Source organism: Tachysurus fulvidraco, chromosome 20, assembly GCF_022655615.1.
Source record: "Tachysurus fulvidraco isolate hzauxx_2018 chromosome 20, HZAU_PFXX_2.0, whole genome shotgun sequence".
NCBI lineage: Eukaryota > Metazoa > Chordata > Actinopteri > Siluriformes > Bagridae > Tachysurus > Tachysurus fulvidraco.
In genome coordinates this window covers 7,218,852-7,246,196 of record NC_062537.1, presented here as the reverse complement: position 1 = coordinate 7,246,196, position 27,345 = coordinate 7,218,852, and the positions used below count along the sequence as shown (strand labels likewise).

The following is a 27,345-nucleotide window of genomic DNA, read 5'->3' as shown; positions in this document are numbered from 1 at the left end:
GTGACGTAATAATTCGTTCTTATAGTAAGGAGGTGATTTGGGAAACAGATTATTTGAATCCCTTTTATGCACTGTATACAAGACACAGCAACAAAACTAACAAAAAGTCAAACCTACTGCCGCTTACTTTGAGTCTGACGTTTATCTGAGACCAAACCGTCTCGTCTGGATCAACTTTTGCGCTTCGGCGACCACCCAGACGTAGCGATGGGCGGGAGGATAGTCGGGATAGTCAGGGACACTGTCCAAGTTCCCGTCTTTGTTATGAACAAATGAGCGCTCATCATCCTTAGCAGATACACTAAATGGACCAGAAAGTAAAGGTGAGCGTCTGTTTTTCTTTTTCGAACTTCTCTAAAAAGTTATCGTTCATAAGGGAGTAAACTAGACGGGGTTTCGTCATATAGAACAGAGTTTAATCTTATTCTGGTATTAACAGAGATATACTGATATCCGAGATGTGTTGTAGTGGACTTTTTCAATGACATTGGGACTCGATTAGTATAGCTATTGTGCTAGCATTATCTAGGGCGGTTTCATAACTTGTTTGTGCCGATTTTCTATCCTAAACTACAACTAACTAATAGAACTAATTTGTGCTTTTAATACTGACTTTTAAAGGTCAATTTATATGCGGAAACTGAAATGTGGTGTTTCTTAACTAATGCTATGAGTGCTTTGTATATTGATTGGATTCAGAAAGTTACAATATTGAACAGTATATTCGTGATATGTCGATATGCCGGTACCTCACCCCAAATCGCCAGTCGGTACTAATCGTTATTTCAGATAATGTTTAAGTTGGTACTGACACACCTATGGAAACCGTAGGGTTTGTGATATAAAAAAAAAATTAAAACGAAGATAAATCCTGTCAGAAGTTTTTCTGATATTTTTAATTCACAACATATAAAAATGTTAATTTTAAAACATATAATAATTCCATAATTCCAAAAAGTCTGTTTTGTTAAAAAAAAAAAAAAGTACGGTATACCCACGGTGCAGCATGGTGGTGGTAGAAGAACAATGCTTTAGGGCTGCTTTTCTTTAGCTAGAATCTGGGATTTTACATGTACAGGTAATCATGAATAGCTACAAAGACTAGATTTTAGGGTTAAGGTCCGGTGGCAGAAGCTTGTGCACTCACTGCTGCAGCCTGGGTTCATTGACAGAGAACCAACCCAGCTATTGATCACTAGTGGTCCTAATCCTAGATACGACGGGAGGGTTGCGTCAGGAAATGCCTCCAGCATAATACCTGTACCAAAAATCAAAATATGCAGATTGGATGATCCACTGTGTTGACCTGAACAGGGAGCAGCTAAAAGACGACAATGACAACAATTCTGAGTTGATTTTAGTAAAGAAAAGTTCATGTGCCTTTAGGTCTACAAAAAATCTGTGGGATGATCTAAAGCAGGCTGTGCACAGGAGAAGCCATTACAGAATGTTTTTGCAAGAAAGATTGGTTATTACTAAGTTAAGATCTGTCACATTGAAAAATTTTTACTCTTTCCATTGTTAAAAGTGCTATGAAACTACATCAAGCTGCTTGGGGTGTGCACATTTAGATTATTGTTATAGGTTTATAATTTTTGCCTATTTTTGCCTATTTTTCAGAATTTGTATTCAATTAATTCCTTTCTGGTGACCAGTACATTACAACTATAAAAAAAAGTAATAATATAAAAGTGTAAATTAAAAACACTAATAGTGTCATCATTCAGAAATAAATAATGTAAACATGCCTGCATGTATTTTACTACCTGTAGTGTAGTGATTTTATTATTATTGGATGTCAGTATAAAGGTCAATATATTTATTTAGCCTGCATTTAGTGCTGTTGTGTTTATTGTGGTAGGATAGGATCCAATAGGATAGAGCCTATGGGCAATGATTTAATTTAAATTCTTTTTAAATATAATAAAGGTTTTGCCATGATACCTTTTGATTAGTTTTAACTAGGTAACTATGGTTGATATGTTTGTTACTAATACGTCAATAATAAGGGGTTAATTTGCTTGAGTGAACAGACAGCACTGGTACCTCTATCTACTTGAAAGAAGATGAATACATTTAATTATAACACTGTTATGTACTATTTTACACACACATATCAAACATAAGCGTCTCATAAAATATTATTAGTAAGGGGTGAATCTGTATATTCTGTGACCCGAGTAGTTCGGATAAGTGGTAAAAATGAATGAATGAATGAATGAATCTGTATATTAATCATTCACTGATATTTACAGGGAGGGGGCACGGTGGCTTAGTGGTTAGCACGTTCGCCTCACAACTCCAGGGTTTGGGGTTCGATTCCCACCTCTGCCTTGTGTGTGTGTGGAGTTTGCACGTTCTCCCTGTGCCTCGGGGGTTTATAGACATGCATAGTAGATTGATTGGCATCTCTGGAAATTTGTTCGTAGTGTGTGATTGCGTGAGTGAATGAGAGTGTGTGTGTGCCCTGTGATGGGTTGGCACTCTGTATAGGGTGTATCCTGCCTTGATGCCCGATGACACCTGAGATAGGCACAGGCTCCCCGTGAACCGAGATAGTTCGGATAAGCGGTGAATGAGTGAATGAGAGTGAAAATGAGTGAATGAGAGTGAGTGATTCTTACAATTTTAATAACTGCTTAATATTGTTTAGAGAACACTAGCATGAGGTAGAAATACACATTTGATGGTACACCAGGTTACCAAAGACCACATGAACATACAGTATATGCATACACACTCTCGGGCAATTTAACATAGCCAGTACTCTTACCAGCATGATTTTGCATTCCAGCATCAGTTAAAATGTGAACCTTAAATGACTCTTGTCCACATAAAAATTTTAACATGAAAAGGCAACCTAATTAAACAATGAAAAAGCTTCACCATGCTCGAAAAAAAGGACAGCATCTTTTATGATCTGATGTTTATTTTTTAATGGTGGCTCTGTAGTTGGTCGCCTATTATATCTTCTGTAAAGGGAATTCCCACAACGCTTTTAGGTGTTCAGAATGGTGAACTCATCATGAAGAATTGTGTTGCTAATGGTGTAAAATGATCCATTACTTCCTGTGAATTCCATTTACCATACTGCAGGACCCATACCCAGACTGAGGCTGAAGTGCTGATGTATTTGTGGTACTATAGAAGTACAGATGGTACTATAGTACTATAGAAGTACAGATGTGGTTCAGGTTTCTGCTGCCCTGTGTTTGTTGTATATTTAATTGCTGATACGATATATTTCATAATTATTTGTCGATTAGTTTAAAAGTGGATTTCTGAAAAAAGTTATTTAATGGCTGTATTAAAGATTTAATTGGATTCTTACTCCATGAGGGAATCAAGACACAGCCTGAAATATAAACTTTCATTTGTTATTTAACTCTGTATATATACTTTCTTTTTATGTATGTCTCTCTTTTTTCTTGCAAGAGTTACATAGATGCAAAATAGGTTCTAAGTAGGATTTCACTGGGTAAATCATTGAAGTAATCACTATTTACAGAATCAATATACCAGAGATTATTTCATTTTTGATCTGAGTTTGTATCCTATATGCTATGGCCTAAGTATCCGTTAGAAGTGGATTAATCTTTTTTCCCACTAAGATCTTAAAAATGTTTCCATACTGAAAATGTGCTGGACTAGTTAAATGCATAAGTGGTATATGTACAGTATGTGTATCTTGAATTTTTGCAGGATGCATGCTGTATCTTTTCAAGAGACCACTTGAAAAAAAATGCTGCCCCAGAAAATTGTTGGTCATTCACTGGCCAGTAGCAAAAAAGGTAGGTAGATTTTTTGTTCCTGTCAGTCTTTTGCTAATTAGATGGCGCTTGTTTTTATAACAAAGCAATAGATAATATTAGCAGCAGTGTTGCAGCAGGATAATTGCTGTGGCAATTACGGCGGAATTAATTTGTACCAGGAAGTGGGTCAAGGAAATGTTCCCTCTGCCGGTTTTGAAGGGGCATCACAGACATCTTAGTTCACCAAACACTTTATGCCCATGAACCTTCCAGATCTACTCCTTTACCTAAGAAAAGCTATTCATAAACAAGACTAAACAAATGTGATTTTAGCCTGGACTTAAACACTGAGACTGTGTCTGAGTCTCGAAAACTAATTTGAAGTCTGTTCCATAACTTTGGGGCTCTGTGAGAGAAAGCTCTTCGCCTTGCTGTGGCCTTTTTTTGCTTGAGGTACTACCAAATAGCTTGCACCTTTTGATCGAAGTAGGCGTGACTGATCATAAAAAACAAGATCTCTCAGGTACTGTGGAGCGATATCAATAAGTGCTTTATAGCTTAGTAATAGTATTTTATAATCAATGTGAAACTTGACTGGGAGTCAATGCAATGAGGATAAGATAGGTGTGATATGTTTATATCTTCTGGTTCTAGTTAGGACTCTAGCTGCCACATTCTGAACTAACTGGAGCTTTTTTATGCTCCTACTGAAACATCCATACAGTAAAGCATTACAATAACCCAACCTAGAGGTAACAAATGCATGAACTAGTGTTTCTGCATCCTCTAATGACATCATATTTCTTATTTTAGCCATTACTGAGATGAAAGAAGGCTACTCTTGTGATATTATTTATGTTAGCTTCAAATGAGAGACCGGTATCAATAATCACACCAAGGTCTTTTACTGCTACACATGATGTAATAGAAAGACCATCCAGAGTAACTCTGTAGAGTTAAGCTGGAGGAAGTTAGTAAGCATCCACTGTCTAATGCCCTTTCCACAATCTTCAATCTTATTAAGCTGGTGACGCACATCTGATTTAGCTGAAACATATGCGTGTCATCAGCATAACAGTAGAAGCCAATACCATGTTTATGAATAATTGCTCCAAGGGGTAGCATATATAGGGAGAAAAGCAATGGCCCTATAACAGAAAATTGCGGAACAACAAACATTACCGTAGTTTTGTTTAGAGTGGTCACCATTTAGATCTATGAACTGATATTTATCGTCAAATAAGACCAGATCAAGGAGGGGGCTGTCCCAATAACACCAACAACATGTTCTAGCCTATCAAGTAGAATAGCATGGTCTATGGTATGAAAAGCTTCACTAAGATCAAGTAGTACAAGCAAAGAGACACAACCTTGATCAAAGGCAAGTAACAGGTCATTTACAACTTTAACCAGTGCTGGCTATGATGATGTGAGTATGTGGTAGCCTAGTGGTTAAGGTGTTGGGCTACCAATCGGAAGTAAGCTGCCACTGCTGGGCCCCTGAGCAAGGCCTTTAACCTTCAAGTGCTCAGTTGTATGAAAATTAGATAAAATGTAAGTCTCTCTGGATAAGGGCATCTGCTAAATGCTGTAAATATAATATATGTAAATATATAATGAAGCCTAAATCCTGACTGATACATTTCATGAATATTATTCCTATGTAGGTATGAGCATAACTGCTGAGGTTTGATATTGGCCTATAGTTGGACAGCTTGGGTCAAGGTCAGTAAGTTAAACACGTGTCTAGATTCTTGCCTGACATCGAGCTTATTATAATGAATAACTGCGACGCCGGTTGGAGAAGCTTTGTTTAATACGACAAACTCGTTTGGTTTGACCCATGTTTCTTTTAAACACAGAACACTAATCTTCTGATCGGTAATTATTTCATTAGCCATAAGAACTTTAGGTGCAAGAGATCTTATATTTAACAATCCTAGCTTCAGATCAAAGGTGCTGGTTGTGCATTCACTATGATCTAATTTTAGAGAATAGAATAGAACGGGGCATGAAAGCCTTTATTATCGCCACATATACATTACAGCACAGTGGAATTCTTTTCTTCACATATCCCAACTGAGGAGGTTGGGGTCACAGTGCAGGGGCAGCTAGGATACAGGGCCCCTGGAGCAGAGAGGGTTAAGGGCCTTGCTCAAGAGCCCAGCAGTGGCAGCTTGGCTGTGCTGGGCCTTGAACCCCGATCCTCCGATCAACAACCCAGAGCCTTTTATGCTAATAAGGTTACTGAAACAAATTTTCTGAGTATTTACATTTTTTGTTTAGCTTGGGAAACAGACACAGTCTCTATATTGTGAACCCTATGCTGCAAGAAATGAGAGCAGCACCTTCCAGAGTGGGATAGACACCATCATGTCCTAATAGGCCAGCTTCCCTCAAAAGTGCTTCAATTAACTATGAAGCCCACATTGTTTTCGGAGCACCACCTGGACATTCAGCAGTTTAGTGACCATAACGTGCTGTAAGCTACATTGCCACACCACAATGGGATGGGGCCAGAGCATACTACAGCATCAGACATTGCCTTCGGTAATTTATACACCTCTACAATATTACACTTAGTAATCTCTGACTGACGAATGCATATATAGTTAGCTCCTATGTGGGAAACTACCGTTGAGTACCTATGCTTGCCTGAGACCCTAAGATTACCTGGCTCCCAGAATACACCTAACCAGTGCTGCTGAGGCCCCAAAAGGCCTAGCTAATTTCACATGCCTTAAGATGGAGTCTCCTATAACCAGAGATCTTTCAGGTTTCTCACTGAGGAGAGCTAACCTCATACCTGCAAACTAGTCGCTTTTCTGCGAAATTCGCCGTTTTTAATCAAAATACGTCATTTGTGTGAATCGTGTAGATCCGAAGAGTTTTTAGTTGGGGGGAGGGGGGTGTTACCGCTTACTTCCATCCAATAGACGAAGTAGTGCTTAGGCAGCGGTTTTGGACGTAGTGTAGTATACAATCTATCAGTCTCTACTTCTAATGACTTTTTATGGCGGATGGCAAACCAACTTTTGGTGCGTTCACCGCCACCAACTGGACTGGAGTGTGAAGCACTAGTAAACAGATGACGCCTCACGTCTCAATCATCCGCGCGTCTTTTGACCAATCAGCATTCAGAAGCAAGATAAGGCAATCACCTATTTTTTCTGGACATCGGCAATTCCGAGGTAAGGTAACTAATTTTGTTTCTAACTATTTTATGCTTTATAACTTGGGTACTAGTTGCTAAATTTGCCAAATCAAGTGTAGACGGTTAGTAAGGCAAGTAAGTTTGTTGTGATACATTTTTAACTAACGTTACCACATCAAACTTTTACCAATCTGTTATTAAGCTTGTTAAGTCAGGGATGGACAACAGCAACTGACAGGCAAGGCCCTTGTACAGAATTTATTTCTTTATTTCTTTACGGTTACTTTTCTCAAATGAGACCGGCTCTATTTTTGCATTGTTTATGGTTTAAATGTTAGTGGATTGACACGAAAAGTCGCATTTTACAATAAAATCATGAATGTGATGGCAAGTGTGTTTTAAACACTCATGACTTTGAGCAATTTAAAGAAAGCGATAAAATATTTAAAACACACTGAAGACTGTGCTATTATCTCTGCCCTGCACTAAATGAATCCTCATCTATCTTAATAACCTTAAGAGAAACAGATAAATTTACAACTTTATCCACTGATTGTACTGTTGGAGGGGAACACGAATGCATCATGCTGTCAATCACTGAGTGAACCCCCTTTTTTAATCGTAAACTTCAGAGAAACAAATTTGATAATGTGCCATGGGCTTTTTATGTCTATAATTGTGTATTGTGTAACTATGTATATATCTGTCATTACATGAACCAGAACAGCACGAAAACAATGTGGATTAACAAACTGGCCCTCGTCACTGTCAAGTTGCCCATCCCTGCTTTAAACTTAACCATAAACTCTGGCAGATTATTTAAATTAGCTGGATATAGTTGGAATTGGCCCTAACATTGTTTAATGATGATGGAAAAGGAGCCATGAATCCAGCTGATATCTGGACAGTTCTTTTGCAGAATGAGAGAGCTCAAAGAGGATGATGTTGTTTATGTAGCACAGATTGAGTCAGGGCTGAGGTGCAGATGGAGCTGGTCCTGGCTGAAGTTTGAGACCAAAACAGAGGTGACAGGAGTGCAGCACAGCTTTCCGCTGTCACAGTATTTTAAAAAAAATTGACAAGGCAGGGTATGCAAAATGCAGCCTCTGCTGAAAAGAAATTAATTACAACAACAAAGGTTCTCATGCCCTCTTGGCACACTGCCAAACCGTGGTGTACCGGCAAAAAGTGTGCACTATAATGACTACAGCCAGTGTCCTTCCAGTCCCAACCCAAAGTGCAGTTGCTCCTAAGGGCCCTGAAGCTATGAGAGAACGAGTTTGGGTACCTGTACCTACATTTCAGAGAGTTGCTAATGCAGAGGTGTGTATTGACTAAATAGCCTTTCAGTTTTTTGGGTCACTAAATTATAAAGTGATAGGCTACTTCAAATTTGCCATAGTAAATGGTCAGGAGATAGCAATGTGGGTTAAACATCTAGAGATCAACTACATGAAATACATATTTAAAATGCATAGAGGCTACACTAGCTTAACAATAACATTTCACAAATATTAAACCATACAGTCACAGGGTTGTAATAAAAGATTTAATGATGAAATCTAATAACCTTTTTTTTTGTCTAGGCTATGGTTCTCGCTACTCTTGCAGAACATTCACTTCCTTTTACCTTTGCCCCAGTGATGGTGAAGCTGGCCCAAGCTCTGGCTGCAGACAATGTAGCACTGAGTGGATTGAGGCTGTCATGCACATCAGCAGCTTACAGGTTCCAAGGCACTTAAATTGTACAGAGAAAAATTATTTCCAAGAAATGTTGGTAAAAATAGGATTAATAAAAGTGCTTTTTTCACTTAAAGCAAATGTTGTCTTTTCCCTTTATGTTCTTGTCAGAGTGCTTCATTTTAAGTTCTCAATTTTTCTTCGGGGGGGGACCTCTTGTGAGTTTGCAGGTATGTAACCTGTTAGACATGTGAAGCAGAGAGAAGTGGTGCTCCCGTGGGCAAGCCTTAGCATTAGCTTTGGCTTTGCGACTTTGCCGCAGAGCTGTCACCCATTCGGCCCACTGTGAGGGCTCTAATGCCGGAGTTGGAGGGTTTCTAACTCCATCTAAAGCACTATTCGGACGGGACTAGTTTTCCAAACGACATTTGAGTTAGAATTTCTTTCAGCCGACGTCTGTCATTTCATGTATGGATTCGGATGGGACTAACATCTCTGTACTTATTACGGAGGTAGGAGTGTCTGTGTTTTACATGTGGGCGTTGCACAAGACCACATGCCCAGGATGCGTGGATTGCGTATGGTCATATTATATAAAATATGATAAAATGTATTTTGAAATTAAGTAAATTTACATTTAAGCACTTTAAAATGTAAACATCCTAACTTGTTAAGTGTTTAAAAATGTTATACACATTATAATAATATTAAAAAAAAAAAAAAAAAACAAATGTTAAAAATATTTAACATCATATGGTTTTATATAGAACTTCTTATAAACTTTTAGAAATGAAAAACTGATACCTAAAACTGATATAACAGTAGCCAGTCTTAACAATTTACGTGATTTGGCTCTTCTTGTTGATTTAATGTTTTTATTTCTTCACAGGGTAGCAAACACATTTACATCCATTTTTGGTGTGCAGAAAGCAGAAACTTTAATACCGGTGCTCTAGGGTTAATACGGTAGTTCACCTTGACCATAACAGACAAGAAAACGTGTTTTGGAAAAAACATTTTCGGCAATCACAGACATTCGCATTCAGACAGGATTAGATTTCTCATAGGAGCACCGATTTTGCTGAAAAACAGTAGGTAATTTGCTCTGGACAGTTTTTACACAGGTCATGTGAGAAAAAGACAGACATGGCAGATTCGAACGGGATTAAAATCACAAAGTACATCTGTGAAACTTAAATTTCTATAACGACCCCCTATAAAAATAGTCCCCTCCGAATAGTGCTTAAGGCATCCAGATTTTCCCCTACAGAAACTACACTACTAGCTCTATCCCTCTCTAGTGTCTGGATGCGTACCTCTAAAGCTAAAATCTTCTCTGTCAGAGAGCTAACGAAAATACAATTATCACAAGTAAAATTAGCACTAATGATGGAGGAAGAATTACTAAACATGCTGCAGCTCACACACTAGACAAGCTGAAAGCTTGGCATACTTAATGAAAAGATCCGAAGAGTGTTTTTCTCCACTAGCTGTTTGAAAACTGGAAACAAACAAGCATCTCCTGAAGAAGAGGAATAAAATTAACAATAGAAAAGTATAGAATTAAAAAAAACTAAAGCAACTACATAAAATATTAACCAAAAAGGGAAAATAAAAAACAATATAATTTAAACGCGGAGACAGGCACCAAACTTGTGGCAAACAATTCATGCACAAGACGTGACATCGCACAGGTAGATGATGATGCTCTGTTTCATAAGTCTGGTATTAGTTGGTCTTAACTGTATTTTTTACAGTAATTTTGCCAAAATGCATGTAATAAACTTGAAGGTAGACTCTCCGTATATTATTGATAACAGGATAGACGTTTTTTGAATTTATACTGTTTTCAGATTTTGGAAAAATATACAACAATGATGGCTTTGTGGGCAGCTCTAGTGTCCGAGGCACCCGTTCAAAAGCAGAGCTCCAAGAGCTGATGGACAGTTTGCAGCGAAAGAAGGCAGCTGTTGAAGCCAGCATACGTGCTAATGCAGAGCGCCACCCCTACCTCAGCCTGTCCTCTCCACCTAGTCCTCATTCTACCATATCACTCCTTCAAGAGCAGCCATCCCACTCAGTTCATATGCCTTCCTCCTACAGTCTTATTATGGCTCCTTCCCCTCGTCATTCAGACTGCCCTTCAAGCCCAGTCCACACCCATACTCGCAGTCGCCACCACTCTCATGAGAACCTTCCACTCTTTCAATTCTGTGACATCTGTCGACCCAACACATCCAGCTCCATGTGGAATGGTAGCTCTTACATGTCAGATGCTTTTAATGTATACCATCGTGGCCCTAGTGGAGCTGCAAGCATGCCCTCCAGTCCTAGGCTAGGCAGAAAACATTTAGCACGAGATGGAGATCCAGTTAATTATCCTCCTCCTCGTCAAAGGAAATATTCCACTGGCTCTCTGAATGGCTTAGGAGTACAAAGTCGTTCCCTTCCCAGACTGTATCGAAGTGATGCACCTTCCTTCTCTCTGCCCCCTCGGCACTCATCCAGGGCAAGATGCAGCCTCCCATCTCTTGAGTGCCCTCCAGACGTGACTGTAACATCCTTGAGCAATGATCTCAGCTTTAAGAAGATGCTCTTGTTTGGGAAAGGAGGAGTAGGTCCAGGGATAGGCCAGTGGAGAGGCAGCATCAGTTCACTAAGCAGCAAGAATGAGCTTCAAGATTACCATCAGAGACAGAAAGACGAGCGGTTACGAGAACAGGAAGTGGAGAGGCTGGTGAGGAGGAGTGCAGTATATACACATATCGTGATACATCATATATATTAAAATACCTATCTAAATTTTGTCTGAGACCCGGTACTTTAATACTCTGTATTATATTTATTCTCACATGTATCACACGGATATTTATTCTCACATGGTTGATTTGTTATTTAATTGTGTATGTTATGCATAAATGAGTACTCAGCTTCTTATTTACCGTTTTATAAATTAATGTCTTTCAACTTTGGACCTTTATTCCTGCAGGAGCGTCAGCGTCTGGAAACGATACTGAGCCTATGCTCTGAATTGGGAAGCTCAGCAACAAGTTGCCCAGAAGGCAGTGCTGGTGTTTGTGCCATATCTGACTTGCAGAGGATCAATAATGAGCTGGAGAAGCTGCAGGTTTTGGATGATGAAAGTGAATTTTCTGACTTGCTCGCTGTAGCTGCTCTACAGGATGACTTGGTAGAGAAGAGTAGACAAGAGAGACAGCTACAGACAACTAACATCCTGCAAACATCTGTGAGTTCAATCAAATAACTCAAATATTAATTTAGGTCTGTATTAACACAAACAGTAAATGGATTAGATAAGGTTATTTTATGTTATGCTTAGTTTTTTAGCACCTTTTCTTAACATCTAGAAAAAAATTATGATAGAAATAATGATGATTTTCTTTTAGGATTGATGGCTGTTGTTGGTTGTTTATGTTTTGCTGTCCATTAGTTTTACATCATGTAATTTAAGGCAAGTATTTTTGTGTTTTACAGTCAACAAATATTATGGAAGTGTAGTAAACAAAAAGGTCACTAGTGTATGTTTAACATTATTAATCCTTCAAGCGACATTCCTACTGTATGGTAGGCCTTACTTTGAATGGGAAACATCAGTAAAAATTAAGATATCGGAGAGCAGGCTTCTCACTGGTCTACTGCCTGAATCCACTGACTTCTACTAGCACGGGAGGTGAAGCTTTTCAGTTTTCAGGTGACAGCAGCAGTTCCAAATTTCAGTCAGGCACACAAAAGGAAGAGAATTGCCTGTCAGTCATCAAGTAATTTGTGGCTGTAAGGTTATGATGTCTGAAAAGAGTAAAAAAATAACCAGAGGGATACTGCTTAATATATACATATACAGCAGGTAAAAAAGTACTGAGCACATCATCATTTTTCACAGTTCATTTGTTTCTAAAAGTGTCGGTAACAATCCAAGTAATCCAGATATACAAAGAAAACAAAACAAATAAGTTCAGAAATTAAGTTGTGTATTAAAATGACACAGGGAAAATGTAATGAACTCACGAAGAAAGAGAGGTGCAAAAAGTTACGGAAACCAAGACACCAGCTGAAATCTGTCAGTAAATAGCAAGCAATCCTGCTCTTTGTTAGTGGAAATTAGTACCAACTGATGGCCTATAAAATGACACCTGGGACTCAACTACCTTCTCTGTAACTGGGTGATGGACTTCTTATCAGAGGTGATGGACTTCTTATCACAAAATGTGCCTGTCAGCGGAAAAAACCTTTAACATCATTACGCTAATCACAGGGGCGCCAAAAGGGTGCGTGCTCAGCCCGCTTCTCTTCATGCTGTTTACCCATGATTGTGTACACAGTTATAGTACCAATCACATCATCAAGTTTGCAGACGACAGGACTGTAGTGGGCCTCATCACCAACAACAACGAGACCAGCTACAGTAACGAGGTGAGCCGACTGGTCCAGTGGTGTAATGACAGCAATCACTTCCTCAAGTGACCAAAGAAATTGTCATCAACTTCAGAATAGAGGATCACAGCACCCCCACTAACCATCAATGCTGCCGCAGTGGTCAGGGTGAGCGGTACCAAGTTCCTAGGGATGCATATCACTGAGGACCTCTCCTGGATGTCAAACACCACATCACTGGCCAAGACAGCTCAGTCATGCCTCTACTTCCTCCGCAAACTGAGGAAAGCACGAGTCCCACCTCCCATCACGGCTCCTTCTAATGGGACATTGAGAGAATCTCCTGTCAAAAGACTCTGTAATGCATAGTGAATGCAGTCAGCAAGATCATCTGTGTCTCTCTGCCCTCCCTTATGGCCATCTTCCACACCCACCTCACTTGCAGAGCCATCAGCATCATTGCTGATAGATTACACTCATCAAACCTTTACTTCATCCTGCTGCCTGTTGCACATTTACACATTACAGTCTTTTTGCAATTCAGTCATTCTGGTGCTATCTGTCTTGCACCTTACAAATGAATTTATACACAGAATGTTTACATATATTTGGATGTTTACATTTACTCAGATGTATATTCATTCAGATGTATGAGATATATTCACTCGGTTTAAATATATCTATTTATTAAAAGTACACTGCTGTTATCTCAAAAATCTGTTTCTATATTCTATAACTGCTGATATTCTGTACAAACTTTCTATAATGCATTGACAATGTAAATACTTAAAAAAAAAGGAAAAAGAAATGGAATTTCAATTCCTCTGCATGTCTGCACAAATGATGGTATTGACAATAAAAAACCTTGAACCTTGAAAGTTTTGAGGTGGGAACATCATGGTGTGGGGCTGTTTTTCGGAATACGGCATTGGCAAACTTCATACAATTGAAGGAAGGATGAATGGAAAAATGTACCAAGACATTCTTCATAAAAATCTGCTGCCATCTGCCAGGACAATGACGATGAAATGTGGGTGGACATTTCAGCAAGACAGTGATCCCAAATACACAGCCAAGGAAAATTTCAAGTGAGTTTCAGAGAAAGAAAATAAAGCTGCTCGAATGGCCCAGCCAATCACCTGACTTGAATCTAGTAGAACATCTATGGAAATAACCAAAGATCAGAGTTACTTTGAGCGGCCCATGGAACCTTCAAGATTTGAATACTGTTTGAGTGGAAGAATGGGCCAAAATTACACCAGACCAATGCATGCAAGTAGTTTCTCCATACAGAATGCATTTTGAAGGTGCCATTTCCAACAAAGTATTAAATTAATTTTCTGCAGTGTCCCACACAGGAACAGGAGTGAGGGTCACGGCATACAACAAACTAACCCGGAAACCAAAATAAATGTCCTCAACAAAAGAAAAAAGTACAGAGAAAAAATGTTTACGTTTATGTTAAAATGTTAGTTTTCCATTTTCCTACTGCGTCTGAAAGTTGTGGAGGCTTTCTGTCAGTAATATTGGTTGCCACGGCGTGGATAAATACCAGACCCAAAATAACAAAACACATCAACAGGGAAAAATAACATAACATAAAAATAACATAACATCAACAGGGAAAATCAAGGGAAACTTGGTACATGACATGGCAAAAACTAGAATACAAAAACTGAAGACACAAAAATTAAACAAAGAAATTAACCAATAACAAGGACTCTGTTAGGCCACATGAGACAGACAGCACCAAAACATGCTGCTGGAATGCCGGCAGAGAATTTCCAAGCATGATCCTGACACTAACAGTGTGAGTCAATGCAGTAAGTAAGTAATTAAAATATATTGCATAAATGAAAGATGCAGGCTGTTGTGATATCTGGTTTCATTGCACGGAAGGAGAGGTTTTACCTGTTCTTCGGCAAAAAGATGACAGATAGATCAACTTATGTGTCATGTATTTAAATAAACACATTTTCTAAGATAAATTTGATTTTCTGATATTGTGATCCTTAAATGTTTTTGGTTTATCTGTTCAGGCATCAGACACCATGCAGATTAAACAGGATATAACCTGGGTAGAAGAGGAGAGGATTCAAGTCCTCAACAGCATTGAAGAGTTGGAGCAGAAGATAAAGGACTTAGACACACAGGTGGATGAGTCTATCAGAAAGGTTTGTGTCAGAAGCTTTAATTATTCTAAACACAGTAAACTCCAGGATTATCAAATGAGCAAAAATGATTATGAACACATACAATGACATTTGAGCTTAAATATATACAGTGAAAATAAAGTCTACACACCCCTGATAACATTGAGGGCATTTGTGATGTAGAAATGAAACAACAAAATAATGACATTTTCACCTTTACATTCACACCCCTGATAACATTGAGGACATTTGTGATGTAGAAATGAAACAACAAAATAATGACATTTTCACCTTTAAAGTTATAAAACATCCAACAAAATTCAAGTAAAAACAAATAGAAATGGTTAAAGGGAGAAAAGACAAACTAAAAGATGAAAACTTGCTATAACTTTGTTATATACAGTTGTGCTCAAAAGATTGAAAGAAACTCTGAAAGAAATTGTTAAATATATAATTATTTGTAAAATATGACTTATGACACAAAATAATTTATTTAAGGACAGTGGTCACATAAAGTCATTATCATAATTATTTGACTCCTTTTGGAAACCTAATGATAACTGAAATCACATAAACAACCCTGATCACACAGGTTGACACACAGAGGTTTAAATGGCTATTAAATGGTACTTTCCACACCTTTCACTCATTGTAATTCTAGTATAATTAGTTATAATTATAATTAGTCTCTGTTCATAAATACACAGTGAGTTTCTCAGCTCTTGATGTGATGAGGATTCTGTTGATACTAAGCCACTGTCAGGTACACCAAGAAAGATTTTACTTACTATTCCCAGAATAATTGTGCGGGATGCAAAAAAAACCCACAACAAACTTTGAGAGAAATACAGGCTGCTCTGGAAAAAAGTGGTGTTGTTTCAAGGAACACAATCAGGAGGTACTTGAACGGAAATTACCTGCATGGTTAAGTTGCCAGGAGAAAGCTGATACTGTGCAAATGCCACAAAAATGCCCACCTTCATTATGCCAAACAGCACCTAAACAAGCCTCACAGCTTCTGGAGTCATTTGGAGAGATGAGACCAAAATTGAACTTTATAGTCACAACCATAAACTCTTATGTTTGGAGAGGAGTCACCATGGTGGTGTGCTTTAACTGTCTACATTTGATTATATTGTCTTCTGGTACAGTAGGTTCCTGTCTTTTGTATATTATCTGCTTAACTCACTTTATTCTAGAGTAGTGTGATTTGAATTGTGTTATATTCTATACCATTGTTGATTTTATAGTGTTGGTCTTTGTTGTTCTCCCAGCTGATTAATCAGGAGTAGTTTCAGTCTCCCTTAAGGTGTGAATTGGGGGCAGGGCTTACCTATTTAAATTGAAGGTGAAACAGCCTACTCTTCAGTGTGCTTTAACTCTCTACATTTGATTATATTGTCTTCTGGTACAGTAGGTTCCTGTCTTTTGTATACTATCTGCTTAACTCACTTTGTTCTAGAGTAGTGTGATTTGAATTGTGTTATATTCTATACCATTGTGGATTTTATAGTGTTGGTCGTTGTTGTTCTCCCAGCTGATTAATCAGGAGTAGTTTCAGTCTCCCTTAAGGTGTGAATTAGGGGTAGGGCTTACCTATTTAAATTGAAGGTGAACCAGCCTACTCTTCAGTGTGCTTTAACTCTCTACATTTGATTATATTGTCTTCTGTTACAGTAGGTTCCTGTCTTTTGTATACTATCTGCTTAACTCACTTTGTTCTAGAGTAATGTGATTTGAATTGTGTTATATTCTATACCATTGTTGATTTTATAGTGTTGGTCTTTGTTGTTCTCCCAGCTGATTAATCAGAGGTAGTTTCAGTCTCCCTTAAGGTGTGAATTGGGGGCAGGGTTTACCTATTTAAATTGAAGGTTCTCAGGTTTGTCAGAATCTCTCTCTAACATTAGTGTCTAGTACTGTTTGATATATTCTACCAAACCTCAATTCTCACACTTGTTTGACTACAAATATGTGCCTTAAACCAATCTCTGTACTCAAGACCTACTCTCGCAGACGCTCTCATCTACAGAGCAGAGTTCACAATCCCAGTAACCTCATCTACCCTCCTCTGTTGTGTAAGTCTCAAACAGTGGTGGTAGGTGGGCGAGGTGCATTTTGACACACAAAGAATATGGGCCTGCAACACCCCCCACGAACAGGAAGTGGGGCGACGTCCTCCACGGAAAATAAATGTGAAGCGACGCCCCCCACCGGACAAATGCAGGACGATGTCACAGGACACCAAAAAAACAAAACAAAACTCTGGCCGGCGACATGGCCCGCAACCCGGAAGTGAGGCGGCACACACACACACACACCCATCCACCACCCCCCCCCTCCCCCACACACACACACACACACGAGAAACCGGATGCGGAGCGGCGTCCCTCGCCGAAAAAATGCGGACTGATGTCACCAAACCCGCAAAGTCCAGGGGGAAAAAAAACAAAAATGCTCCCACGATAAGCTGGTCTGAGCACTGCTATACTGCTGGGTCCTGGTGCTGGATTTTTACTTACAGTAGAGTAAACAGTAGATCTACTGTTACAGTAGATCTACTGTTGTCTTTGTCCTGTCTCTAGTCCGTGTGTTGTTTCATGTCCTTTTGTTATTAAACCCTGTTGATTTGGCTATCCTGCGTTTGGGTCCGCTTCCTTACCCCACGTCATGACACTCAGCTGTCCAGACCCCTAGGGGAAGTTCATGTCACCACCTTGGGGCCAGAACAGAAAAGAGTCGTTTTGTATACTTACCTCTTACCCTGAAAGATAGTGGGACCAGTCGAGCAGTGCTGGTAGATTGGAGGTTGCGGGGTGCAGTGCGAGGAATGATGAGGGCTTTGAGGTAAGAGGGAGCTGGTCCATTTTTGGCTTTGTAGGCCAGCATCAGTGTTTTGAATCTGATGTGTGCAGCTACCGGAAGCCAGTGGAGGAATCTCAGCAGTGGGGTGTTATGCAAGAACTTAGGCAGGTTGAAAACAAGAGGTGCAGATGCATTTTGCATCATTTGCAGAGGACGAATTGCATTCATAGATAGACCTGCCAGCAGTGCGTTGAAGTAGTCCAGTCTTGAAATGACAAGAGATTGAACAAGTACCTGAGCAGCCTGTGTGAACAAAAATGGCAGAATCGTTCTTATGTTGTTGGGAAGGAACCGACATGAGAGTGTCACATTAGACATGAAAGGAATCTGTGCTGGATATAAAACATTTTTTTCAAGAAAGAGTGTATTTGTCAGGAACAGCTTGAACTTTTTCCCTGGCTGGTCACTAGAGGGACATTCTGGCAGGTTCTGTCTTGTTCCACGTCCTTTATTTTTGTTTTTGTGTATCTTGTGTGTTGAGCCACTCTATCCTTAATGTCTTCCCACTTCTGCACTCCTGTTCCTTGTGTTTCCATGATTTCCTCTCCTATTTAATCCTGTTGTTTTGTGCTTGTTGTTTGCTGAGTCCTTGTCTTTTTTTTGTGCTTGTCTGTGTTGCTCTGTCTCTGATTCCCTGTGATTTTGGTTTGCAGTGTTTTCTGTTCCTGAATGTTGTATTTCTGTGTTCCTAGTGTCTCCGCTTTTTGTTATTTTTCCTATAATATCTTCCCCTTTTATGTTATCCTTGCTTTGACATCCCAGTTCCTGACAGACTCAGTCAGTCTCAGACCCAGCGGGATAACTATGCCTGGCACCTGCGTTCTGTAGAGCATCCATTCTGGACTATTCTTTCTGGCATTTAGAAACCTTTTTTTTCCTCTGGACTATGGATTTCTTTATTGCCTTTTTCTATGAGGACATGGCTCTGCACCTGTTCCCGTGGGGGATGTCAAATCACTTCCTTATGTTCCCCACCTGCCTTGCCTTGTTCCTCGCTCTCCTCACCTGCCTCGCTGTGTTCCTTACTCTCTCCACATGCCTCTCTGTGTTCCTCGCTCCTCTCTCCGTTTCTAGCCGGGATCATTGCCTCTTTTTACTTTCAGGCATGTTTCTGGTTTGGGGGGAGGTGGATTACTGTCAGGAGCAGCTTGGACTTTTTCCCTACCTGGACACTAGGGGGACTGGCAGGTTTTGTCTTGTGCTATGTGCATTTTGGTTTTGGTATCACGTGGTGTTGCCACGCCCGGTCTGTAATCGGTTCCCTCCAGGTGCACAACTGTTTCTTTTGTTTCCATGATTTCCTCCCCTATTTAATCCTGTTGTTTTGAGTAAATTAGATTAGGTGTGTGTGTGTGTGTGTGTGTGTGTGTGTGTGTGTGTGTGTGTGTGTGTGTGATATAATAAATAACTTGATAAGAAACTTGGATAAAGTTCTGCAGTGCAATGCTGAATTCTCTAGTTCCTCTCTAATTCTCTCTCTCTCTCTCTCTCTCTCTCTCTCTCTCTCTCTCTGTTTAGATGGAGGTGGAGAGGGCCCTATTGGAAGGTGAGCAGAATGAAGAGCTTGCTCTCCTGCAAGCAGATAAGGTTTTGCTAGAGAAGTTAAATGAAAAGATGAGCAAAATGGGGAAAACCACAAATCCTAATACAACTGAAAAGGTACAGTCTCTTTATCACATTGAATTGACAAAGCCAATACTTTTGTTGTTGCTATAGATTAAAATTTTGTAATAATTTGCATTTTCTTTCATTGTCCAAGTTCAATATCTAGTTGTTTTTACACCATTAGTTTACAAGACAATAAATTTTGGCTATTCCAAAGGCTTCCACTTGCATTGGATTTTATTGTCTATTCCGAGCTTAAAAATGGCTTTCTTTTTCCCCATATACTGCTTACTGTCTTTGTCATGTTGATTGATCATTTTTAACAACAAATGTAGGCTTTCAGAACTATTCAGACATTCAGAACTGTTTAGACAGCCAACAGGACATACCTGGGCAAAACAAGTCCTAAAAGCAGACTAAGTGAACCATATCAAACAAATCAGACAAGTATATTATACTTGGTAATTTTTTTATATTCAGGAAAGTTCCAATATTATTTATCTGTGAGTGCAAAAAGTATGTGAAACTCTAGGATTAGTGTTTAATTTCAAGGTCAAATTAGGGTTGATCTGTTCTCAATCAATAGGAAGACAATTAGGTGTACATGAGTGCCCTGTTTTATTTAAAGAACAGGGATGTATCAAAGTCTGATATTTACAACATGTTTTTAGAAGTGGATCATGTCTTGCAAAAGGTATGAAAACAATCGATATATTACAAAAACTGAAAAGAGATCATCGAACTGTCAGAAGATTTGTCAGTGATTCACAGCCGAGAAGAATGTGATCAGATAAGGGAGATTAAGAGAGGTTACTGTCAGACAAATTAATGTTATTAAAAGGGCAGCTATAAAAAAGCCACTGTTGGCATCCTTAAAATGAAGATCTAAGAGGGTGGACGGGAGTGTAACGTGAACTGTAAATAGGTTTTTTGTATTAAAATGTATTTATTTATGTTTTGAGTTCATTGTAAGCCATTGAATGTTTTCAAACTGCATTCTGCATAATTATGTGCAACAAAAAATATATATATTATTTATTTATTTATTTGTTTGTTTGTTTATTTTCAAATAATAAAACTGTTGACATTATCAGTTCTTTCACATGATGTAATAACACTTTCATTGTAAAATTATAGCCAACGATAAAATGAATCCTTAATCATACTGAAATACACAACCAACAAAATCACTCCAAAAACAAGACCAGTAATGGTCTGTTGAGTCAGAAAGGAGCCCAGGATAATGTCTAAGCAACTAAAGGCCTCTCTTATTTTGGATAATGTTACTGTTTGGCAGTCTGTCTTCAGGTGAACACTGAACAACCGTAGTGTGTATGGCAGAGTTGCCACTACTTTCCAAAAAGAACATTGCTACCCATAAAGTTTGATAAAGTTCAAGTGTACAAACCAGGGGACTATTAGGAAAAGTAAATTTTGGAGGAATGAGAACAAAATAGACCTTTTTGGTTGAAATGAGAGCATTATTTTGGGAAAAGGGAAATAATGCATTCCAGCATAACATTTATACCATCTGTGAAACTTGATGGGCCAGGACAGCTTGCCATCATTAAAGGAACAATGAATTCAGAATCATGCCAGTGAATTCTAAAGAAAAATATTAGGACATCTGTCCATGAAATGAAACTCAAGAGAAAATGGGCAATACACCAAGACAATGACCACAAGCACTCAAGTCTGTCTACAAAAGAATGATTAAAGAGGAACTAAGATAATGTTTTGTAATGGTCAAAGCCAAAGAAATGTTATGGAAGGAACATTTTTGGCTCATTTGTTTGGTTGCGTTGACCTTGTTTACTTTTAGGAGAGTGTCTCATGATGTTTTTGGTCATATTTATGCAGAGATATATAAATTTCTAAAGGGATAACAAACTTTCAAGTGACACTGTATATGTAGGCATAAGCAAAAGGTACCATTTTTAAGTTTAATGCATCTAGATGTAAATATCAGCATATGAAAGCTGAGATTCTGATATTCATCTTTTTATCTCTAACCCAATTAGACCTCCCCTTTACAAATATTATTGACTCTACATTCTCCAGAGAGCAGAAATTTATCAGGATCACTAGAATATCTCATGAGTGCATGTGTAGCTTGACAAGATCAATCTGTATGTGACAGCTGGTCCAAAATTTTGGACTTTTACTTTCACATACTTACATTTTCCTTTTCTATTTCACTAACTCAGTCTTTTCTCTATCCCTTCCATTTTTGTTTTTTATGTGTTTTTCCTGTATGTCTGCACCTGGGCCATTTTTGGACTAACAGGGTAAGGCACTGTTGGAGACTGAGAGAGATAAATGTAGAGAAGTTAGCAGAGTTGGTCTTGGAACAGAAGAGCCAGCTGGACTCATGTCCAGAAGCACTGAAGGAACAGCTGCAGAGTCAGCTCGCCAGAGTCAGTCGGTCATCTGTTGGCCACTCTCAGTCTCTTCCACTTTTCCAGAGAAGAGAGACTTGTTCCAGAAACAGTTCCTTGTCTCCTGGGCTTTTCTGCTCTCCTTTATGCAGTCTGCTTTCTTCATTTTGGGGGCAGGCTCTCCAAGAATCATTTCCCATATGTTGTGTTTAAGGCCTTATTGATGCGTTTTCTACCGTAGTAGTTGAGCAAGTTTGAGAACTTATAAATAAACAAAAAAATAAACAATATTATGTGAGTGAACAGGATCTGAGTTGTGTTCAGTTTAGTGTGTACATGTATATATCTGTTATCTCAGGACACAGAGACGTTGGGGACAGAGATGAAGCACTTTGAGGATCTTGAGTTTCAGCACCTAGAGAAAAAGAGCAATCAGGCTGAAGAAAAAGAGTCACAGAACCAGCAACTCCTCCAAGAGATTGCTGAGTACCAGCACAATTTACTCACACGCAAGGTGTGTTTATGGGAGTGGGAATTTGGTTATTTATTTTTGTACTTTCTGTGGTTTGTGTCCATCATGAAAATACATTTAATTAGCTGGGAACCAAAACACTGGTAATGTACTGGTGTGGAAGAGTTAAAGCTTAATCATAATATTTTTTAATTTACAAACAAAATGTATACTTATTAAAGGAGAGGCTTATGGGTTTGAAGAAACAATCCACTCGGATTACCCAGCAGGCTCAGCAGGAAAAGGAGAACTTCCTGAAAGAGAAGAACAATCTTCATCTGATATTACAAAGGGTAAATGTGTGTCTCTGTTTGTGTGTTTGGGTGGGTTGGTTCAGGGCATGTAAGATTTTAGTATCACACATTTTGATTACTTTCTTCATCAGGAGCAAGAGAATCTTGCCACACTGGAAAGGAACTATGCAGAGCTGATAAGTGGCCAGACCTTCTCTCTGAACCCTGTGTCTTTGAAAGAGGTGGGACTATTCATTTTACATTTAACACACATGGTTATATACTTTATATATTCAGTTTCATACATATTTGGACTTAGTTAATTTTTTATTTAAAAATATTTACATATAATTTCACTTTGCAGATAAAGGTCTAGTGTTATTTTAAGTGTGATATTTGTATTTGGTTCCGTTCCTTTTAATGTTCATTAAGTCCAAAAAACGTAATGCTAGTAAAACAACTATGAGACAATCTATGAGACAAACAAACCCATGAGAGTGATATCAAAACCATTGGTATGTCCAAATCAACTTTTTGGTACATACTTAGAAGAAAAAACCCACAGTCAACAATTCATGATGTCAGGAGGTAAGTGTACCTGTATACCTGAGTTATCAATCAATAGAGGATCATAGAAAATACAGACATTCACTAAAAGACTCTCATTGAGACGATATGAGGGAGGAACCAGAACAAAGCCATCAAATATTCAAATTTGGAGACCCAAGCATAAGAGTGGAACAGTCTGCTGCAACAGCAGTTGAATGCCACCACCATGGTCTACAAGTGGTACAATACACAGCAAATGGATAGAAAACACTGCATGGTGTTTCTGCATACTTCAAAAGCAACCAAAGTTTTTTTTTAATGACTTTAATCCATTAATCCAGCTGAGCATGCATTTTACCTGCTAAAAGTAAATGTGTTACTTTTTGGGAAAAAATACTGAATAACTGTTCATAAAAGGGCTTGACTAAAAATGTTTTCAGGCTAGACAGGCTAGACTTAAACACCGTGATGTGACGACAAAGGTGACTTGACTTGACTTGAACAACTAACGATTATTAGAACGATGAATCAATGAATCATTGATTATTTCACTCACTAATTAGTAGGTTTTGAACAATTATTCAGCATTTGCAGCTAGTTAAAACATTGAATTATACATATTCTGTACTAATAAATAAAACATATTATCAATTCAGCTTTTGAAATAGAGGCAACTAAACAAGTCATTCTGTAAGTTTTCCGATTCTGCCGAACAAAAATCTCACACACATGCTCTCAAAGCATTGTTTCATTTTTAGTTTCCTTTCAATAGAAAAATAACTAATAATAAAACTAAATAAATTAATCAGCTGCATTATAGGCAGAAATATATGTTTGAAACATCCCTCATTTTCCTTGTTTGGGCATTTGCAATTCTGCATTAGGTGTTTGTTTACCCTTTGTTGTTAACCAACCAGGTTTTACGTATTTTTGTTCCATTAAACTTGTAAAGAAGGTTCTTGATGGAAGGATATATCTAGGTTTGAATGCAGAAACCATTTCATGAAAGCCTTCTACTGTACATCCACTATGGAAAGAGGTCTCATGTCATGTCCAAAATTTATTCTGTAAGAGTAGTGGCTTCTTAGGAGTACAAGAATTCATCGTCAAAAGGAGGTCATAAAGCAAAGCAAGCAAGTTCCGCCTTGCATGTATTACACACAATATTATTCTTTGTTTTAAATTTTGTGAAACTTTTCCACACCTTGCTAGTCTGCGTAATTGGGATTTCTTCTACTGCAATAGCAGTTAAGAGGGCTACGTTATGCTTTATAGCGGTACCACACCATAGCAGTCAAATTGTGATATTTCAGGCCCTTACATTAGGTCACATGCGATAAAACGACTACTGAACAACCAAACATTTGTCGACAATGTTGACTAATCGTCTAGGCCCTAGTCTCAAATAGTAATTGGAAGCCAGTTCCATAAATGCAGGACTTTGTAAGAGAAAGCCCTGTCCTTTGCTGTAGTCTTCACAATTTGAGGTACCAACAATTAGCCTGTACCAGTCAGATTGGATGGTGTCAAAATGTGGAAAAGTTCAGTGGGTATGAATACTTTTGTAAGACACAGCAGGCAGTAGAAGTATTTAATATTCAACGTCACATTTGGGATACAATGTAGTGTCGAAAAGATTATGTGTTCATATCTTCTGATTCTAGCATATCTGCTGATTCATTCAAATTGGAGCTCATTTATGCAGACAGTAAGACACAATCCAACCTTAAAATAATAAAAGCTTATTACATGTTTCTCCTGACCATGGGAACAAGGGCGGCTGGTACTTTAGGATGCACTGGAATGGGGTGAGGCCCAAAGCCATATGGGTGAGGGAGTTTTGATCATATTTCGCCAACGGGAGAATCTCGCTCCAGTGTCATTGTTGGCTACGATATGTTCGTAAGTACCTTCCAAGCTCCTGGTTAAGACGTTCTGCATGCCCTTTATATTGGGGGTGATAGCTAGATCTTAAGCTGACAATGATCCCCAACATTTTGCAGAAGGCCCTCCAGACCCAAGAAGTAAACTGTGTGCACCTGGATGGTTGTGAATCCTTGTGAGTTGGGGAGATCTATGACAGAATTTACTGTGATGTGGGTACAAAGGCACTGACTTATAGGGAGCAGTTCCAGGAGCCCTGCATCTGGCTGACCCGTTGAGCAGAACTGCTCAGTATACCTCAGTGCCCTTGGTCCCACATGAATGACACAGCTAACTCGCAAGGCATTCCATAAAGTTAGCTGTGTCGGTCATCGAGTGCCTGGGTGTCCTGAGATCAAGGAGGTATGGACCCATTCCAGAGTGCATTGCCTGAGGTCTGTTGGTACATATTGCAACCTAGGCAGGCACTCGGGTGGGGGCTCTTCACTCTGTTATGCCTGTCGTATTTCCTCTATAAGGTCCTATTATATAGGTGCGGGAGGTGGGGAGGGGTTTCTGGGACTTGATGTTGATGGTCATGTCGGTGGGACAGTGCATCAGCTTTGCTGTTCTTGGATACATGGTTGTAAGTAACCGTGAACTGAGAGCATGTAAAAACAGACTTGTGGTCCGATTTTAAGATGGACATTGTGTCCCCTCCAACTAGTGTCTCTATTCCTCCAACGCCTCCTTGATGAAAAGTAGCTCCCGGTTTCCCATGTCATAGTTGGCTTCAACCAAGGTAAGCTTTTTACAAAAATAGAATGCACATGGGTGGAGTTTGGCTGGGGACTTGTGATGTTAAATTATCCAAATTGTCATCCATCCTCACCCTCCTTGACCTTTCAGCAGCATTTGATACGGTCAACCACAAGACTTTCTTGTCCACCCTCAGGAGCAGAGGTGGGAAGTAAAAATACTTTGTTACTGTACTTAAGTAAATTTTTCTGGTATCAGTACTTTACTCCACTATTTATTTTTCGAACAACTTTTTACTTTTACTCATTACATTTTTACACAAATATCTGTACTTTTTACTTCTTACATTTTCAAAACGGACTCGTTACTTTTAGTATTATTTCTTCTTCTTGTTTCCAGCCTATCATCCTATCACTGTGCGGCTTTTTTCACATGTGACTGCATGGTGTACTGTATTATTTACTGGCTATCAGACATAGACTAAGGATAGCGGAGCTAACAATGATCGGCATGCCTACAAAAGGAATGGCTAATGTTAATTCAGAGGGAGTCACCGATGTTAAAATAACTAACAACGAGGACATTCCTGAACACACATGGCCATATATGAGGGAGATGTTTGAAATAATCGGCGTCAAAAAGGATTCCTGGCGAATGCGTTACGAATTGTGCCAACCAGGGGCGGCTTCAGCCCCCTGTCTGTAATCTCAGCCACCCTAAAACTATAAGGATAATTTTTACTTTCATAAATAAACAATAAAAATCCCGTTAAAATGCAGGACATGTTGTCGTTGGGAAAGAAAATTATTTATCAGTTTGATCCAAGAGCGATTTTTTTTTACTTTGCTTTTACACACGTGTGTTGTAGTCTTTCAAAAGAGCGTCTTCAGCTGTCTGCTTTATTTGAACAGAAAAGCACAGTTACGCGCAGCGTGCACGCGCAGTCAGAGCTGGAGGCATTTATCTATAAAGTTAATCGGCGGAAAGACACAAAGACAGCAACCAAAAGCAGTGAAATTTCACTATTCTTATTATGAGTTGTCATATAATATATATTATTGAACTCTTCTTGTTCTAAATTCTCACTGAGTGCTAAACCCCCCTAAAGATGAAATCCTAGAACCGCCCCTGTCAACCCAAAAAACATGAAGTGCTTAATTTAATTAACATTAATTTTGTCATTTGTAAAACATCACAATAATTTTGAGTTGTTTTCAAGGACAGAGCTGGAATCTCCCTACAGTGTGGTATATGGTCTTAGTGATACACTTGGTATACATTATATTTCCAAAAGTATTGGGTCACCTGACCTTTCCTGATATATGTGGTTGTTTTATGATCTCATCCCTACTGAACACCTTTGGGATGAATATATATAAATAAAACATGATGTCCAGTTACCAGCATGACACTAAACAGGTAGTAGTATCGGCGACTTTTTACTTAAGTAC

At 38.8% G+C, this 27,345-nt stretch overlaps 1 protein-coding gene across 4 annotated transcripts in view; it reads left to right on the top strand.

Annotated features, from left to right (window-relative positions):
* The first annotated feature begins 61 nt into the window (after nucleotides 1-61).
* phldb2a (pleckstrin homology-like domain, family B, member 2a) overlaps nucleotides 62-27,345 on the top strand; it is a 47,278-nt gene continuing 19,994 nt past the window's right edge. Inside the window, exons 1-9 of one of the 4 annotated variants that reach the window (XM_027139641.2) lie at nucleotides 64-323; nucleotides 3,703-3,791; nucleotides 10,440-11,323; nucleotides 11,576-11,833; nucleotides 15,018-15,152; nucleotides 19,515-19,655; nucleotides 22,338-22,493; nucleotides 22,673-22,783; nucleotides 22,876-22,965. In XM_027139641.2, the coding sequence (XP_026995442.1) occupies nucleotides 3,743-3,791; nucleotides 10,440-11,323; nucleotides 11,576-11,833; nucleotides 15,018-15,152; nucleotides 19,515-19,655; nucleotides 22,338-22,493; nucleotides 22,673-22,783; nucleotides 22,876-22,965 (1,824 nt within the window). In that variant the 5' untranslated portion in view covers nucleotides 64-323; nucleotides 3,703-3,742. Of the gene's footprint in view, nucleotides 324-3,702; nucleotides 3,792-10,439; nucleotides 11,324-11,575; nucleotides 11,834-15,017; nucleotides 15,153-19,514; nucleotides 19,656-22,337; nucleotides 22,494-22,672; nucleotides 22,784-22,875; nucleotides 22,966-27,345 lie in introns of all 4 variants that reach the window. The other 3 variants (XM_047805056.1, XM_047805057.1, XM_047805058.1) reach the window with 3 other exon arrangements.